Source organism: Elaeis guineensis, chromosome 3, assembly GCF_000442705.2.
Source record: "Elaeis guineensis isolate ETL-2024a chromosome 3, EG11, whole genome shotgun sequence".
Taxonomy (NCBI): Eukaryota; Viridiplantae; Streptophyta; class Magnoliopsida; order Arecales; family Arecaceae; genus Elaeis; species Elaeis guineensis.
Genome location: NC_025995.2, coordinates 81,496,166 through 81,516,160, shown reverse-complemented (window position 1 = coordinate 81,516,160; position 19,995 = coordinate 81,496,166). Strand labels below are relative to the sequence as shown.

Genomic DNA, 19,995 nt, shown 5'->3' with positions numbered 1-19,995 from the left:
ATACGAGGGTGGTAAGAGGTTTGTTATGCATTGACGATAATGAAACTTAGTAGATGCATGGCCACTAGTAGGGGGCCACAAACTGTAGCTTATCTTGGAAGCCATCATGTACATGTGTATGGTGAGAAAGTATTAGAGGAAGATGAATAAGAATAGGAGCAGATAAGGGAACATATAAAGGGGAAGTGATCAAAGGAGATCTGGAGAAGTAGGTGGTATAAAGGAAGTGCAATTCCACCATATTTCTCATCCAAAAAGAGGAGAGAAAAAAAAGTGCCCATAACCAGACGCAGGAAACCATCGAAACATTAGCTCAAGCACAGTAAAAGCCTCCTCCAATTCAGATAAACATATCAGCGAAACCGCTGAACAATTAAGTTTCAATACAACACGGCACTGCGGCCTTCCTCTGGCACTAAAAATATACAAGAAGCAACTGCACAAAACAACATCTACCTCCATCTCAGGAAGTGGCATTCCAGGGGGGCAAGCTTGCAGTATGGGCTTTAGCGGGCCGTCTCCTATCTGGTTGGTTTTATGCTTTTATCACTGCCTACACTCAACAGTTTTATTTTTATGCTCTGCAAGTAGCATCAAGTCGGGAGTTCAACCAATCAATGATATCTTTTGCTATGTCATCCCGTTCAGGTTCAAAGAGGAGATCATGTAAGAAGCCTTCATATAGTTTGATGGATTTATCTGTCGACGAAGCTTCATTGTAGAGTCTTTGGGAGGCTTCAGGATCAGTTACTGTATCGGCTGTGCCATGAAGGACTAGAAATGGGACTGCAACTTTGCGCAGGTTGTGCTGCAAGTAGGATGTTATGCGGAGAATCTCATGACCAGTCCTGACTCTGAGAGACCAGTGAACACAAGTGGGTCGGAATACTTGGCCCTCACGGCCTCAGGGTCACGGGAAACAGGCGGTCCACTCCTATAGGACGCACTAAATTGGTATCTTGGAACTAGAAGGGAGAATATGGGTGCAATGATCTGCCATTGAGAACAGAATAAAACCAATAATAAAAATCACAATCATATAGGTAGATGCAATCTTTCATTTGCAGCAGCAACAGATGTGATTGCCAACTGAGAATATTATTATGAAACAGATAATTTAACATTGAAATTGAGAAACTATAAGCTTTTCCTTACCAAAATGAAGGTGCATTCCATTTATATGTTGCCATATTCCCATTGAAAATGCAGCATTATCTCTACTAACCTAATCTAAATCACTGGTGGCATTATTCAAGGATAAGCTTTGCTTTGACTCATGATTATTAATGAATAATTAATCATGAAACAAGCAAATACAAACTAGGCATTTCCCAGGCTCATATATCTATCTAGTGCTTTTGAAGACATTAGCCACTCTTTATGGTAAAAAGCGTCCCTTTGTTGGGTTCCCAAGTTTTAAATTTGTGTGATATCTGGTAGCACTGGAAGGGGCTTGGCAATCGACTAAATGAGGGAGATAGCTGATCCCATAGTCCCAAGAGTTCAGGAATATGAGAACTTCATGTGTTTTTTGGCATCATAGAAATCTTGGGATTATGGAACAGGTGGCCTCCTTAATTCTGTCACTTTTATCCTGAAACTCTCTACTCTTCTCAGCCCTTCAGACAGCAGGTATATCCCACAAAGGGAAGTTGCGCATCCCCATAGCCAATAATGACTCAGTTGTCATCCCAAGTGCAGCATAACAATAATATGGAGATGTTGCTGATCCACAAAACTAGGTGCAAGGAAAAGCACAAAAAGTCCAAGAAACATATTACCATGTACAGCTAATTGGAAAGAAATTTCAGATTCAAATATTAATAGAGGCATTAAACAAAATCTCATTATTTTTTTTTCATTATGCCTATTCTTTCCTATTCAAATGAGCATAAAATAGGAGAACATGAAATATTACTTTGTGGCAATGTTACCAGGAATATCTTTTTATAAATTTGTAGTAGAATTTCCTCTAAGATTACTAACTCTAAAATAACAAAGAGTAAGCATTTTAAACCTTCATCTAGTTATCATGTGGTTCACAGGAGCACATTGAAGTACATTTATTTATTTACCTTAACATAGTTTGGAAACCCACAGAAACATCCTGTCAAAATTTGACATAAGAAAACCTCAAAAGCATGACATATACAAACAAAAGATTCTTTACACTATAAAACTGTGACAAATAAATGATGCTGAAGTTAGAGATAATCAAACAGACTCAATCATAAGGTTGAAATTCAGCCATGGTGACTGGGGGGTTTTTCCATGATATAAATTTGGCAAGGCTTCGAGGATTGGCACCACCCTCTTCCACTTCAAGTCATTCCTCACTCATAACAGCATAAGTGTTTACTAGTAAACGAAATTCATTCAGCTTTATATTATGAAAACTGTGGAAATCACATTGTTAGCATCTATTGCACTAACAACCACAGTGGTGTCACACCCATTGCAGATCCATTGGACATTTAAGAATAAGAGCATCTGGATCTTGTGTCAGTGAATTTTTTATTTCCAAAGAGAGCAACATACTTACAGGAACAATTGGATGAGATGGCTGAACCCTAATGGCAGGAGATGTCAAGACCACACCTTCAACATGGACTTTTACCTTTGGATCCAATGCAGCCTTCAAATATTCAGCAAACAGCAAAGCAGCTCAATGTAAATGCACAGCACACAGGCAACATAAGATGTAACGTAAGGCATAATGACTAGATGCAAACTTAAAACAGAAGAATCTGAATGCTAACCGATATAACAATCCTGAATGTATCATACCTTCAGAACAATAGCACCACCAGTTGAGTGACCAAAGCAAAAGCATGGCAACCAAGGATTCTCTGACAACACCTTTTGCAAGAATGCTTTCTGTATACACAAAAACTGTCAGCAGGAGAATTCATACAGTCTAAATGTATTTTGTGCTTCATTATCACATGTTGATTAAGTGATAATACCAGATCATCAACTGCATAATCAAGAGAATGGACATAACCATGCAACCCATCACTTCCTCCATGTCCTGAGGAGAAAACAACTAATGTAAAAAATAATATTTAGAAAGATAGAAGGCTTTACTCGTGCATTCAAAAATAAAATTGTCACAAACTAATAATTCTCTTTTACCTTTTTATTTTTTCTTTTTTTGGACAAAACAATTCTGCCTTTCTGCTCTGCCCAAATGAATAGTTACAGATCCATTGTCTGATAGTTCAGGCTATCAGCATTTTAGCCAGTGAAGAAGACGTCACATCTGACCAAATCAATATAGAACCTTCCAGGTTGGCCTTATTCTCGGAAGTTTCAGGACCATCCATAGAAGGACTATTTGTTGATAGACATAAAACTGTCAGATGTGACGGTCAAAAACTTCTTATATTATAATTCAGTGATGTTCAACCCAACAAAGGCCTTCTAAATTAACCAGTACAGAATGGTGGATCAGCACAAGGATGATGATCAGGAAAAGAAAACGGACAAGCATTTTTTTTCAAATATAACAGTGATCTTCCCCACTCAAATCCTAAAAAAACAGCTAAGTAGGAATTTTCTGTTATACAGATTAAAAATTCAGTAGCATGCAGGCAGCTAGCAGCCCTGCCTTGTCGCAGTGAAGGTGTAGGACAATATTTTTCAGTCAAGTTATGGTTAGTAATGAGGTCAGTGCATATATGCTAGGTCATGAAATGAAAGGTCCGAAAGCATTATAAGTCTGAGCTTCCAATATTCTTATTAAGACATGCAAAAAGGACAAGTGAATCTAGGTACAAGTTTTTATTAGATATTGGCAAACTTCGATATTCAACTGCATTCACAAATGACTACCTGACCTGACTTGTCTCAATCAAGATAAGGAATCTTAAGCCAAGTCATGGGTGATATAGTACTTTCAAAACCTGAAAAGAAATTGAATCAAGTACTCCTGAAAGTCAATCAACAGCAATACTCACACGAGTTTCAAATCATCACAGAATCAAGTAAGTCATGCATGCAATGTTTCAAAATTCAAGTTCTTAAGAGATAACATTTCATTTAGAAGAAATATAAACAGAAAATGGAAAATACACATTTAGAAAGTGAATTATCAAAACATAGAAATTGCGAACTTTATATCAGGGGCCTTCGCATTTAATCAATTAAACATCACCATTGCCTTACATTCAGTGAAAGGAAAACATACATGATACAACACATGATTGGGAACCCCTCTCTAAGTGAAGGTATTCTTAGACAAGTGAAATGTTGGAAAAGAGTGATCATTAGGCAAAGTCTTCATTCCAAAATGTGCCTTCTAGGCTCAGGAATTCATCTCAATTATTTCTTAGTGGAGACCTACAAGTCCTTAGAGGCCTCATCAAAGTTTGTAGTAGGCTAGTGCGAGCTACAAAATGCAGACAGCTTTCTACTAAGACAGGCCACATTAACCAGGCACAAATGGACAAATAGGCCAAATTCTACTTGATCCACACAAGATCCTGCACCAACCACTTCATATCATACACGTCCACCAAACACACAACTTTCTGGAAAATGTTGGGGCTTCAATGTAGGTTATGCACTAATCTGTCGAATTATAAGGCAGTCTCATCCCTGAACAAACTCTGACCATCTTTTCAGCCATGAATAAATTTTGAAGATGATATTTTGCAAATAACAGGACAGCAGTTTCTTAAAAATGAGCATGAATGTAACTTCGACTGAATAAGTGATTCTACAGGCCAAATTTCCAGCCAACAGTTTTCCATGCATCAGGCATCCTAAATTCCCATGAACATTAATTTTTGACAGGCCCAGATAATTATAAAATAATAATAGCTGGACAGAAAACTTCATGCTTAACTAGGATACGACCCAAAAGAAATACAAGCAGTTGATTAAAACATTTCATATATAAAGTAACAAAAAAGATTAACCACATATTAGGGAACTCATGAAGGAAACTTTTGAGTCCTTCACTGCCCATTATTTTTCCAAGTCCAAGGGACATAAAGAATGAACATATTCAGCATATTGTTTCAACAGACTTTCTAACGAGATGGTTCTAGATGAAATCTTGGTTTAGTGCTGAAGATTGGACAGGAGTCTAGTAAGAAATGCAGTTAAGTAATTAGGAAGTGTTGAAGAGTAGCAACAGAAAGGGAAGAACTAAAGTAAGAAGATCTTGAAATAACACTAGAGGTAGCCCTGAATAAGATTCTTGGTTAATGAAGATTAACAACGCTGACCCTAATTGTAGAGATGATACTGGATATGGTTATCTAGAAGTGAGCAAGACTGATTAAAAATCTGAGTGTTTTGCATATCATACCCAGGATTTTGCCAATACTGCATATTGAACCTTCCCTTATCCCTATTCACAAATTGACCTAGACAAAGTTATATTTATTTGTAAAATGGTCCTTGGGTTAAGGTTCTGTTAGTAGAACCCAAAGAAAGCATTACTATTGGCATTTGCAGGAATTAGGGCTTCTTCCCCTCTTCCTCTCTACTTTTATTTTCCCTTCCCTCCTGTTAGCGCTTCTTTACCTTTTTCTTTTCAATGAGAGTTTTGAGTTTCAGAGCACTTTTGTTTCTAGAGAAGGGAGTATGGTTTTGACTTTTGATATTTCATATGCAAATTGCCTATGTTTGAAATAAGAGTTATGTACTAGAAATTCCCAGAGTAAGGGTTTCAACGTTGCTCTAAACAGGGCACATGTAATGGCTCCCACATGGACATTTTACCCCAAATTCTGTTAACTATGCACAGACTTTGAAATTGGGTTTCAATTGTCAATACTTTTAATTAATCTTCATAAACTTTTCCTCTATGGGCATTCTTCCACCTTTAGACATGGCATTACAAGACATCAAAAAGATGGACAAACCCTACTCAACCCTCATGTCATCTGCTCAATCAGGGCCACACTCAATTGTTAGTTCTAGGATTTTAGCATCAAGACCTACATAACAATTTATCTGTGGCTAAGGAGGGCTGATTAGGACATACACTATAAATAATCAGGCTGAGAATGTACATAGATAATGTAGTCATGTAGCCTATTAGGGTTCAAAATGCTTAAACTTGAAGGTTGCGTTTGGTGCATTACCAGGCAGTGGTCATCTGGATTACCTGCAATCTGGATAGATTGCCAGTAATGTTGATTATTGTGTTTGGTACACGCAGGTAATATTGCAGTAAAATTATTGAAAATCTTGATTGACATGTTTGGTATGACAATCCGATTACTGAACATGTAACATCAAATTTTCAAAATATCCTTCAATCAAATTTATTAAAAATCACACCCCATGCACAAAATTTTCAATTTTTCAAAATAAAAGAACAAAAATATATTATAATATATAATATATATTATATTATATATAATTATTATATTATATATAATATAATATATTATATATAATATAATATATATTATATTATTATTTTTATTTTTTTTATTTTTTTTCTTCCTTCTCCTTCCCCTGTACACACAATCCCCTCAACCCCCCTTTGCTCCGCCCCCGACCCCCCGACGGTCGTGTCTCTAGCACCACCCCCGGCCCCCGATCATCTATGCCACCCCCTGCATCGTCTCCTCGTCCCCCGACGAACCCGCACCCTGCGCCTCCGTAGCTGCTTCCATTATTTATTATCAAAATAGAAGATTCGGTGGCTATTATTATTATTATTATGAAAAAAATCTAAAAAAATTATTATTTTTTTAATACTTATTATTATTATTATTATTATTTTATTTTTTCCCCCTTCCTCTCCTTCCCTCGCACGCCGCATCCCTCCGCGCACCCTACCCCCCGCGGCACCCCGCCCGTTGTGCCTCCGACATCGCCCCTCGGTCGTCCGCGCCTCCTCCCACCCTCCCGCACCCCGCAGCCACCTCTATCGCCGTGAGCAAGAGCCACCTAAAGCGGGGGCTTGGCATAGAGGGCAAGGCGGCCGAGTTCCGTCGCCGCCCCCCATCGGGCCATCGCATCCGGTGCCGCCCCACACTCCACCATTTTCTGCCCCAGCCACAGCGCCTCCACCGCTAGCTTCTCCACCGACCCACCCACCACGTCCCCCTTCACCATCGGGGCGGCCGCCATTGCAAACCAACTTATCGTGGACTTGAACACCCTGATTAGCTCATCGAGGCCGGTGGCAGCACCGAGGTGAAGGTTGTCGTCGAGGAGGTGATCGACGAGGGAGCGAACGAGCTCGTACTTGCGGGAGGCAATGGGGATGCGGAGACGGTGGAGAGGATGTGGGCGAGGATGCGGTCAGCTGCGGCTGAAGAGGAGGGTACGTGGGAGAGCAGGAAGAGGAGGAAGGAGAGGACAGCGTGCAGGAAGAGGAGGAAGCAGTGGAAGAGGTTGAGGAGAAAGCCGCAGGGGAGAAGGATGACGAAGGAGGGTAGTTTCATCCAGATATTTCATGCCATATTACCAAATATTTGGTAATCTGAATAACCACCCTTCCCTTAGGTAATCTGGATTGCCAAGGCAATCCAGATTACCATCCAAAGAACGTATCAAACGCAGTAATCCGATGGGGCCCTTTTAAATTGCCAGCAATCTGGATAGATTGCCAGCTACCAAACGCAACCTAAGGCTTGTGATTCATGTATTCTTTAAGTATTATTATATTGAAAAATTACAGTGATACCCCTTGAACTTTGATCCATTTATACTTGGATCCTAAAAGCAAAAAAGTTTCAAATGGATCCCAAAACTTTAAAAAAACTATAAAGAGGCCCAACCGTCTGTCTCTGGCTTAACAGTGTTAATGAAAAAGAAGAAATGACTAAAATACCTAGTTGATAGGATTTTTTTCTTGGGGCCACATTTTTTTTCATCGAACCCTTCCGAGCCCTCTCGAACCTGTCTCAAGCCCTCACGGATGCCCTCATGTCATATGCTAAATTAGGGCCATGCTCAATTGTTAGTTCTAGGATTTTAGCATCAAGACCTGCATGACAATTCGTCTGTGGCTAAGGAGGGCTGATTAGGACATACACTATAAATAATCAAGCTGAGAATGTACGTAGATAATGTAGTCATGTAGCCTATTGGGGTTCAAAATGCTTAAACTTTAAGGCTTGTGATTTATGTATTCGTTAAGTATTATTATATTTAGAGTATGTTTATTGAGGGGAGTTGGACTCTAGAATGGGAATGAAAATGAGTGACTCCCATTCTGGCCGTTTAGTTGGGAAGAGTCCTATTTCTATTCCGATTCCAGAGGAGAATGGGAATGCCCCAATTCCCTCAAACCCAATCTTTATTTTTCCTTAGTAATCAAATTTTATTCCAATTCCAATTCCGACTCCAGTCACAAACCAAAAACATCAGGGATATGGCCTTTCCGATTCCCATTCCAATACATTCTGATTCCAATTCCAATTCCGATTGCACACCAAAGACCTCCTTAATTCCTTGAACTTGGTATTATCATTAGAACTTAGGAGGTGTTTGGTTGGGGGGTAGTTGGGGACTGGAATGAGAATGGGAATGGGTGACTCTCATTCTAACCGTTTGGTTGGGGTGAGTCCCATTTCGATTCTGATTCTAGAATGGAATGAGAATGGTCCAATCCTCCTAACCTAATCCTAACTCTTCCCTGAGGATTCAAATCTCTATTCCGATTCCAATTCTAATTCTGGTCCTGAACCAAACGCTTCGGGGGATATATTCATTTTGATTCCAATTTCGATTTCGATCGTGAACCAAACACCCCCTCAACTTAATTTTAGTGCTTGTTTGCATAAGGCCATATTTTGGTGGCCTAAGTTTAGTTCCAGAGGAGCTACATGGTGGTCTAAAGGATGCTAGTGGGGTAGGGCTAGGCACTATAGATGCAAAGGAGCTCGATATTAAAGATGCAATTAAGCTGGTAGCCGCAGTAGGTGATAGGCCAACAAAGAACAATAGGGGATGGGTCCCAGTGGAGGGGGCTTGTAGAGGGAGGTGATGGGGATGCTTGGAAAGGATGAAGCCAAAGTGAACCAGCATTGTCTGCAATTAGTAATGACATTAGTGATGATGGTAAGAGCTAGGGGGATAGCAATAATGATGAAGTAAAATTTTTTTAAAAATAAATTATAGGAACATCCCCTCAACTTTAGTCTAATTTTATTTATACCACTTGACTTTAAAATATGTCAAATTAATCCTTCAAGTTTTTGAAATGTTTCAATATGGTTCTATCGTTCACTTACCAACTAACAGTATTAGTTTTCTATTTCAATGGATGAAAATGTCCTTTGCTCATATTGGATGAATCACCAGAAAGAAAGAGATAAAGATGGAAAGAGTTGCTATAGAGGGGGAGGATGGAAAACCGAAGTCGGCATAGAAGAGGAGGACGGCATCAAAAGCCTTATAGACGGGATTGGACGAGGAAGAGGAAGAGGAAGAGGAGGAGAAGGGGTTAGGAGGAAGAAGATGGAGGGAGAGCACCCATGGGTGGGCTTAGAGGAGAAAAATGATAAGGAGAAGTGGATGAGGAGAAAGAAGAGGAGGGAGAAAGAGGGGCTACTAGCAAGGATGGGTGGAGGTGGAGGAGGAGGGGATGGAGAAGGAGAGGTGGGTAGGCTTAGAGGAGGAGAAATGGGAGAGGAGAAAGAGGAGGGGGAAGGAGGGTTCACCGATTAGGTGGAGGGAGCTACCATGGAGGGAGAGGGCTCACAAGCAGGCTTGAAGGAGGAGAGGAGGAAAAGTAGATCAGAAGAAAGAGGAGGGGGGAGGGGTCATAGATGAGTTTGGAGGAGGAGGAGAATGAGAGCAAAAATGGATGAGGAGGCAGGCGAGGAGGTGAAGGAGAGATTGCCAATGAGGAAGGGGCGGAGGTGGTAGGAGCCGTCGTGGAGAGGGACATGGGTAAGTTTGGAGGAGGAGGAGAAGTGGGAGAGGACAAAGGGGAGGAGGTGGAAAGGGCTTGGAGGAGGAGGACAATGAGGAGAAGAAGAGATGACGAGAAAAAGAAGGATGGAGGGAGGAGAGACGTCGGCACTGGAGGTGGAGAATGGGAGCAATCGGATAGGAAGAAGAAAGGGGATAAGGGTAGTTTGGTCATTTTATAAAATAATGGTATCATACCATGAATTGAGATAGATAGTAGGACTACATTGGAACATCTCAAAAATTTGAAAGACTAGTTTGACATGTTTTAAAGTCGAGAGGATATAAGTGAAATTGGACTAAAATTTAAGGATTGTTCCTGTAATTGTTCCTTTTATATTATTTTTATTTTATTGTAAATAGATCTAGCCAAGAGTAATCAGGGGTACAATTATCTTTAATCACCCTTGGTTAGCTAGGTTCAACATTTCAAAGAGACGATTGTAGTAGAAAGGGCTTCTTTTAGTAAATATAACTTTACCTAGGTTAATTTGGCAAATAAGGCTAAGGAGAGGTTTAATATGCAATATTAGCAAAAACTGTGGGATACAAAAAAATTTTAAGATTAAACATTATTGTAGGAGATCATAGAAGAAGTTTATGGTTGTAACTTATAAGTTGTTGGAGAGCATATGTGCGAGTTGTCATTTAGTAACCTATAAAATTCACCAAATTTAATAGGATGTAAGAATATCTCTCTCTTTACATAGTTCAAATACCACCATCACCACTTGTGTTAACCATTAGACGTCCAAAACTTAAGCTATTACGAAAGAGATCAACAATGTATATCAAGTCTTAACACCCCACCCCTGCATGTGCGGCCTGGGCTTTGCACGTGAAGCATAAATGAGTCAAGAATAACTCAAGATAAGAACAAATCAAGAATGACTCAATCAGAAACAAGGTTACAAAAAGAAAAGACAAGAAAACAAATGAGCAAAATTAGCCTGAATGGGGGGTTTGAACCCATGATCTCTAGTTCCGATACCATGTTAACTAACTACTAGATCCCAAAAGCTCGAGCAATTAGGGAAGGGGTCAACAACATATATTAGGCCTTAATAGTTTGAGCCGTGGATCTCTCCTCAATAGGAGAAGGGAGCCACCCAGTTCACCAAAGTCTTTTTGGCAGTGCAAAATTACTTGTTGGCTGGTCTCTGGATGAAAAACCAAAGCCATTTGTAAGGAGAGAAATAGGATTTCTAATACTTACCTGAAGCTAATATACTTGAATGCTGGGACAACAAGCATGAAAAGGTATCTAGCTGATTGTGTAGCATTTGCCAAAACAAAATGATGCATGAATCTTTGCTGTAGTATCTTGGAGTTAGAAATTTCATACAAAAGAAAGATGTGAAACTTCATTCTAAAATGAAGGTAAAGTTGCATCACATATATCAGATGATAAGTATATGATTAATGGGTAAGGGAGAACCTCCAAACCTCTGCTGGGATTTCAAATAACCATGGGTATATTACATATTACAAAAGCTCCTAATGAACACTATTTGTCTGGAAAACCTCAGCCTCCACACCTCTATCCAGAGAATCTATAATTACGATAGGAGCTACAAAGGGAATGCACCTAGAACATCAAGTTGGGATGTTACAGCATGTAATTATTGAAAATAATTTAGTACACAATAGTTTTGTCACAAAACCTCTTTCCACCACCAATAAAACCTTGCACCTCCTCCACAGAAAAATGTTCAAATGATCAAGTAGAAGCATCAACAGCTTTTTCCAGGTTTTTAGTCAATTGAAAAGATTTTACCACATGGAACCACCTAGAATCTTATATTATATAGGGCAATGTTTTTCAAAGTGTTGAAGCAAGGGCAAACACTATTGCCTCACCTTTGCCACCTTGTAGTTAGTTTCAGCTGAAATGGATCCACTTTGACAACATAGAAAAGAAAAATAGAAGGGGATAAACTCCTGGTAAAAAGGAAAAAAAGAAAAAAGAAGAAGACAAAATCACCCAAAATTCTAGTTTATCCTCTCTAGCTACTGCTAGCATGCATCATGTTATACATACATGTGAATATATGAAGCTAACTTACGTCACTTCATTTTTAACTCAACACACTTACAGTGTCTATTCTGAGCTATCGGATTATAGGCCCAACCAAGGGCTTGCCCTTTGCTTTTGCTTTAAGAACATGGGTTGAAATAGGGAAAACATTAAGGTATTCTAGAATGAGACAACATCATCCTTGGGAATTCTTGCTATGCCCTATTTCCTAGCAGCATGGTTTTATGTCCTGGCGGGATGTGGGCATCCTAGCTATCTGGTCCAGTTCCTATGAGAAAATGTCATCAGGATGGGGTCGGAACTTTAAAACCCATCCACTCAAGGAGAGAAGAAGAAAGAGGAAAGAAAGAAAGAAAGGAAAAATGAACAAAAGAAAAAGTGAAAGAAAAGAAGAAGATCTTCAATGAAAGAAAGAAAGGAAGAAGAAAAAGAAAGAAAGGATGGAAAGAAAAAGGAAAGAGAAAGAGGAAGAAAAAGAAAGAAAGGAAAGGATAAGAAAAGGAAAGAAAGGAATGTAGAAGAAAAATAAAAAAGCAAGGAAAGAAGAAAGGAAAGAAAGAAAGAAAGAAGAAAGAAAGAAGAAGGGGAGGGAGATAGAGGATATCTACCAAGATGCATGACCTGGACCATTGTTGGGACACCCCTACTCGATGGGATTTAAAACCTTGCCTAGAAGGGATTTAAGTGGAGCCCCTATACGTGTTTAAACATGAGATCAAAAGTAGAGAGTGTGCCTTGATGACATGGTGAAGTTGTGCCATTATGACATGGGTGTCTTAGGTCCAAAATACAAAAACAATCTCTCTACGTGCAGGGACAAGACTATGTATATTTGACCCTCCACAGACCCTCAAGTGGCAAGAGTCTCATGCACTAGGGTGCCCATCGGAAGTAATATATTCCTTTTGACCTGTAATTTTCTATCTATTGTGAAAGGCTACTCTAAAAGTACTCTTTGTTGTTCTCCCATCGATGTAAGCTGCATCAATTTGAGTTAACCACATCAGTCTATGTCATGACCTATATCATCATTCTTGCTTTTCTACAATTGCTATATTGTCTTAGTGCTCATCATGCGTGCTGAAGTAGTTTCCTACCAAGTTTTTGAATAGTGGCCCTAAAACAGTGAAAAAAAAGTTCATCTGGGCCACGTTAAGTATTAGCAGGTATCAATGCACACAAGCCTATATAGTTTGCATTTAGAGCAATATATTTCAAGTTTGTATAGCGGTAAGTAGCATCTGTGCTTCTACAATTGTCAGCTGTGCAACATCCACAGGTAAGCCCTAAAATAGAGAGAACATTTAAAATTAACCACATATCTACAGGAAACCCAAACCTTGCATCTACATATTTGAAGCAAAGCAATTTGTTTTCAGCAATGTACATCTATGACAAATAGTTATGTATATAATTATCTGCAGCATAACACTTTTAGGGCTAAACCATCAGAACAAATTTGATAGACTACTTCTTAAGTTCTAGTAGAGTGATATGCCAAAGATTATAACAATCAACAACAGAGGATGTGCAAACTGCAAGGTCAAACAAAGGATCCTTAAGGATAAAAAAATTGTATTTACTTGTTAAAGTCAGTTGCAAACAGGAATTGGCAGGCATTGGCAAAATTTTTCCACATTAAACAAATCATTCAGGATCCCTTTTTTTTCTAAGGTCACCTAAAAACATTCTTTTGTTGTTCTCCTTGGACATCATCCCAAAAGCTGTAATCTAGATACAACACAATAAAGGAATGGGCCCCCCCAATAGATGAGTTCCTAATCATCCTATGATAAGTAACATGCTACATTTACTCTTATTGATAAGATTTTACAAAAAAATCACTTCAACCACAAAAACTCATGGGATTATTAGCAAGCAGTCATGTGGATTTCAAGTCCAGCAGAGAAAAGATAAATTGTGTTTTGAAAATGGCACAACATGCAGTAAAAATCAACCTAAAAAATGATGGTCTCAAAGCAAGAGGGCCAAGATCCGGTTTGGCCCAAGAATGGCAGGACATATTTCGAACACAACCCAAATGAAAATATTACCAGACTGATATAGCCAAGGTTTTATGGTGGGATGGAGGGCATCCCTCTGTCCCATCCCATTCCTATAAGAAAATAGGACCAGGACAAGCCATACTGGGAGAGAAGAAGAAAGAGGGAAGAAAGAAAAGAAAGATGAAGAAAAGAAAAAGTGAAAGGAAAGAAGAAGAAGAAAAATGAATGAAAGAAAGGAAGGGAGAAGAAAAAGAAAGGAAGGAAAGGAGGAAGAAAGAAAGAGAAATGAGAAGAAAAAGAAACAAGAAAGAAAGGAAGGGATAAGAAAGGAAGGTAGAAGAAAGAGAGAAAAATGAAGAAAAGAAAGGAAAAAATGAAAAAAACGAAGAAAGCGAGACAAAAGACATCTACTAGGATCGCTGCCAGGATGAGACAGGATGGAATAGTGGGTGTCCCATTCCATGAAGGAACAGGACACCTCCATCCCACAGGATTTAAAACCTTGGATATAGCATCTTTTGCTGATTAAAAGGAAAAGTTCTATTGAAGGGGGGTAAAAACATGAGATTTCTTTTAATACTATAAATATACTTGCAAAAATAATAAGTGAAGCAATTTAAGCACTCCTAGATACTACAGCTAAGTCTGATAGCCTTCTTCAAAGAATAGTAGCACAGGACAGTATAAGATCACATTAAAACTCTTTAATATAAGAGTGTTAAACAATGATAATGATGATGGCATGATAAAGAAGCAACAATTCAGTTTTATATCCAACCTTTAACTGCTAGATTTATCTTTTCTTAGCTATCAGTAAAAGCCACCATGTAAACATGTGTTCCTTCAAATTACTTCTGTCCAATAGAAAGCAAATGATCTTTACTAAAGCCATAAGAAGAAAATAATTAGATTATCAAGAGACACATTCAGTTCCTCAGCATTTGATTTCTTGCTGATTTGTCACCATAAAATATCAAATATTTAGCTGTAGGATTTGTCTCTTATTAGTTTGAAAAAGGTCCTAAAGGAATGCCAAAATGGTGACCATATGTCTGTTGCCAAAGATAAAAGATGATATATGAGATATCAAAAAATCACATATTTATCGAATTAAAGCATAGAGTTTACTAACTTCTGGAGAGAAATATCCAAATTATAGAAGATGATGCTATATCGGTAACTTACCAATCCAATCCATTGCATACACTTTAAATCCATTATCATTCAGTTGCTTTGCAAAACAATTATATCTTCCACTGTTGAACATAAAATAGTTGCCTTCAGCAGAATTTGAAAATTTATGCACAAGCTCCTACAGCTGCCTTAGTAAATTTCTATGGAGAGAGATATTTACACACCTGTGCTCATTCAAGCCATGCAAAAGAACCACCAGTCCCCTATATCAGGAAAACAAAAATCAGCATGTGACTTGAACGGAGAGGTCTAGAAATCCTGAATCTGTGACTTAGAGAGAGAGAAAAAAAGAACAAACCATACAGCCCAACATGTTGGTGCAAGTCACAATGGACATATACAAGGATTCCACATCATTCCTCCTATATGACTTAGAGCCATAATGATTTAACTTATGATGTTTATTTACACCAGAAACTTTGAAGTAATGACTAAAATGTTTACACAACTTCCAGAATTTGGAGGCAAGCAAACAAATTATGCAAGGATGCATCTTGTAAAGTTTGAGCATCAGCATGATGTAGTCTACCAAAGAGATTATACATTTAGTAATTTCTAGGAGATACAATGTAGTTCCCTGACACTTTAGTTGTTAAAATCTTGCCAAATCAGATTGTGTTGGGTCTAAATCAAGGATCAATATGACAAGGAAGTAAAATAACAATCCTACACAATGTTTATCATACCATACCAAACTGGGCGATACGGACCATACCATATTATGCTGGTTCGGTACCTGTATGCAGTTCCTAGGGCGTACCGATACTTGGTATGCCAAACCAACCCTGTACCAACACAGTAATAGTGTGGCACCGGTACAGGGCCTGTTACCGAGATGGCACTCCTTGATCCTACTTATGTAACTCAGCAGTCAGGATCCATGGCTCTTGATTATATGCACTATGTAAAAGTCTTAGAGCATCGCAATGGAAGAGATGCCTGCTTGATACTTAATGTACTACTGCATCAAACAAGAAGCCGGCATAACAATGATTGGCACATGATATAGTGTTTTGAGATATTTCAAAGATACTTGGATGGTGTAAGAAATGTGTAACCCTTTTGAAACACATACAGCTAGCAAATAGATAGAGGTCACCCAAGTACACAAACACCTCCTCACTAACATCATGTAAAAACCACAAGGCAAGGAATTTTTTGATAGAATGTCACAAGAAAAGAAAATTTTGTTTATTTCAGCAGTTAGGTTTTTAAATTAAAATATTTACCTTCATTTTGTTTTACTTCAAGTAGCTTAGAATCAAGTTGTGATGAGGCGCTCCAGCATTTGCCAATATGATCAGACAGTGTAATATACATTAATTATTAACTATTAATTATAATATGAAAGGTTCAAAGTCCAAAATGCAAGTCAGGCCTCAAAGCCTCCAGCGTGAAGAGGCTCTTCCTTACCATTTTTTCCCCTAATAAAAAGCTTGCTTGTCCTGCGCTTATTGTGACATTCAGTTTTAGTATTAAATGTATGGGCATTGAGCACACATTCCCATGGACCCCTATGCGAAAGCCTTCTCCATTTTGGGTGGTCACTTGGAGAAATCAGAACCATCCATATCTTTTGTCACATTAATTGCACATGTCAAATGCATGAATGCAAGAGCTACCCCATGACATAACAATTTTACTAGAGGCACTATTTAAGGTTCCATCAGTGCATGCCTTGTGGGCCATGAAGCAAGTCCGAGGACCGAAGAAGTACTGATGCCCTTAATATGCATGCCGGTTGGGGTGCATGATTCACTAATCACTAGGGCCATCGGACACTCCAGGGCCCACAAGACATGCATTGCATGGTACATGTGACCTATGAAAGCAGGTATCAGCAAGGTATACCGCATTCCTTCTCCAATTACCACCGCTAATCTCTTGGGCTACTCAAGTGGAATGAGATGTGGTAGAATCTCTAACTGGCAAATGATCCCCAAGAGAAAAAGCAATAACCTATTATAAATGAGGACGCTGTAGCAGTTGATTACTTTATCCAAAATGCGTGCATGATGATGCCATATTCCTCGCATCTATTTCCTTTTTCCCAAGTCAAATAATTCCTATGTAGAGGATTGGCATAAGAAAAGCCGGCAAGGAATCACCCCACTCTTATATGCAACAGAAAAATAATTATTTGCTCGAGGAATCAAGCTTTAGGGGCTCAATTTCTTAATAATGCTAACAACAAAAGCACCTTTTTATGCCTCCTAAACCTGCTGCCAGAAAAAGATCATCCCCTGACAGCTTTCGGTCTTCTATCTTTTATGTTAAAATAACAAAGAAAACAAGAGTGCCATGGCTTTTGTTTTTCAACTATTCTGTGCCAATGAAGAATGTTCCTTTGGTGGAAGGATAATTTAATGGCACAATTAGAAAAGCCAAAATGGACAATGTGGGCGAGTGAGGACAAAAGATACCCTGGTAAATATAATAAAAATAAAGACACAAGGTTTCATATCATGGGATCTGTAGCATATCAAAACAAAGTTATTGTTAATTTTTTAAAAATAAATATATTTGATATAATTAATTATATAAAAATATAAATATAATGATGATGGTTGAAATAATAATAATGATGGTAGAGACAATAAAAGTGATACCAATGAACAGGCCGGCAATGCGGCTGCGGTGGGCACATGATGGTGGCAGAAGAGAATGATAATAGAGTAAGGATAACATGTTTTTGGAAATAATAAAATTATTTTTTATTTTAAAATTAATTAAAAAAATAATATCAAATATATTTCTTACCTCGATTTATTTTAAAAATAAAAATAATTTCAGCTACAAAAGAGGCCTCTCACCGTTTGGCATCACAAGTGGTGCTCAGACCGCATCACATATATACAGTTAGTAAAAGATTTAAATATAAATGAAAGAAACAGAACACTGACATGCACCGCTCTCCAGCCCGGCCCCCCTCCCCCAACCCCACCACCAAAATAACAAAAAAAAAAGGCTTGCAGGAAAACATTCCAGTGGGACCCAAAACGTGACACATGTAAAGAGTCCGCCTCCTACGCGCGTCACTATTTGCCTTTACCGCAAATAGGTTTTTTTTAGCTGAACGCAAGAAGACCCACACAAACCCCCAACTTCCACGAATTCTAAACTGCCAAGTGATGAATTAGCGCAGTTTGTGAGACAGGTCTGTTAACCTGTCCCTTTTCCTGGTGCGCTTTATAAGAATCAAAAATAATACGTGAAATAAATTAATAAATAAATAAACTCCTATCAAATAATCTTAAATATAATTAATATACTCATTTATAAATTGTAGGTAATATTTTTTCGGGGGGAGAGAGAGAGAGTACTTGGTTTGAACGGAAACGGGCGCCCACGACTGGGTGAAGAGCGTATCCGCTCTCGCCGTTGCGAACAGCGCAAACCTCCGCTCGCTCCTCCGCCCCTCGTCCTCCTCCTCCTTCACCCCCATCCGCCGGATCGCCATCGCCAGCCTCGCTGCCGCCTCCTGGGATTCCCTTGGCCACCACGGCACCATAGCCGCCGGAACCCTCAACAACATCGCCCCTCCGCACCCCGCCCCCTTCCTCGCCCCGCTCCCCCCTCCCCCTTCCCCGCCACCGTCTCCGGCGGCCTCTCCACCGCCGACACCACCACAGTCTGCCGCCGGAACGGGAGGAGCAGCAGAAGAATAAACCCGTTCAGGAGCTGCAGCAGGCTCCGAAGGGCCTGGAGCGAGACGAGTGACAGCAGCGCGTTCACGCGCCCGCTCGCTCCCGACGTCATGATCAGCGGCCGCGGCACCGCGATCACGGCGGCAGGCTTGATCGTAGACTCCATTTCGATCGACGATCGCCGCCACTGAATCCCCGACCTCCGCCTCCTCTCCTCGTGAAACAGGCGCTGGTGGGGGACCCTCGTAACCGGAAGGCTCGCCCCGATACAAAGCATATAGGCCGACGTAGAGGTACAAAATTCAATCTTTCCCCTGAATTCGCCCCTTTCCCCCCGAAATCAGAGGAAATGCAATGATTCTCGAAGAAACGAAAAACCCCCAAAATAATAGTTTTAGGCCTAGGGTTTGAGGTGGAAGGATTTGATTACCTCGCCCTCCTTTGGTTTTATACGGGAGGACGGCGAGAAAGGAGAGAGGCGAAACGAATTTTTTCTTTTTCTTATTTATTTATTTATTTATTTTTGCAAAGAAAACGAGCAGACGGCTGGGAAACGAGGGGGAGAACCCGGGAGGGCCCTCTGTCCTCTTTCGGCGTCATATCGAACGAATGGCCAGGAGGGCGCCAGGTGTGTTGATCACGTGGCCAGGTGCGGCGCCTGGCCGCGTGACGTTGGGAAGCAGTCGCGGGTTTCGTTCCTCCAGTTGATGTGCGCCATGTGGCAACATCGCTGTCACGAGGTCCACTGGGACCGGCCCGGTTTATTTTCTCCTGGTCCGGTCCACTTTGGCCTAGTCAACCGTAATTCTGTTTCCTTTGATTCAACGTCCCTTTGGTTTGGCTAGTCCAGCAGGGAGAGGATCAGCTGTCTGGTATCGGACAGCTATGAACCTTATTATATGGTTCGCACCTGGTGGAAGCGGGACCCACAAGCCATGCATGTGCCAACTGTAGCCGGAGACATCAGCATAGAAGATGGATGCTGTCTTGAAGAGGACATCTTGAGGCTGGTCAATTACGGCGGGAGTAAGCCAAGGTTATGAGTGAGAAATTAGGAAATGGTCATAGGTGTTAGGCTGGTCCAGGTCTTCTAGTCAATGGCAAGGTCGGAACCTTCATGATCCAACAATGACTAGCTATTCAGTATTTGTTTATCGATAGGTATCGCGGGACACAAACATTGATGACGGGGTGAGCTATCAATTTGACTATCACAAAG

General features: G+C 39.9%; 1 protein-coding gene across 1 annotated transcript; it reads right to left on the bottom strand.

The window, feature by feature from the left end:
- Positions 1 to 316: 316 nt before the first annotated feature.
- Positions 317 to 19,254, bottom strand: LOC105032760 (uncharacterized). The gene is given in 9 exon segments (XM_010907317.4): positions 317 to 861; positions 864 to 993; positions 2,543 to 2,635; positions 2,788 to 2,877; positions 2,967 to 3,031; positions 15,121 to 15,191; positions 15,294 to 15,332; positions 18,453 to 18,705; positions 18,708 to 19,254. Coding segments are annotated over 9 exon segments (1,374 nt in total). The 5' UTR covers positions 19,054 to 19,254; the 3' UTR covers positions 317 to 574.
- Between the last annotated feature and the right edge of the window lie 741 nt (positions 19,255 to 19,995).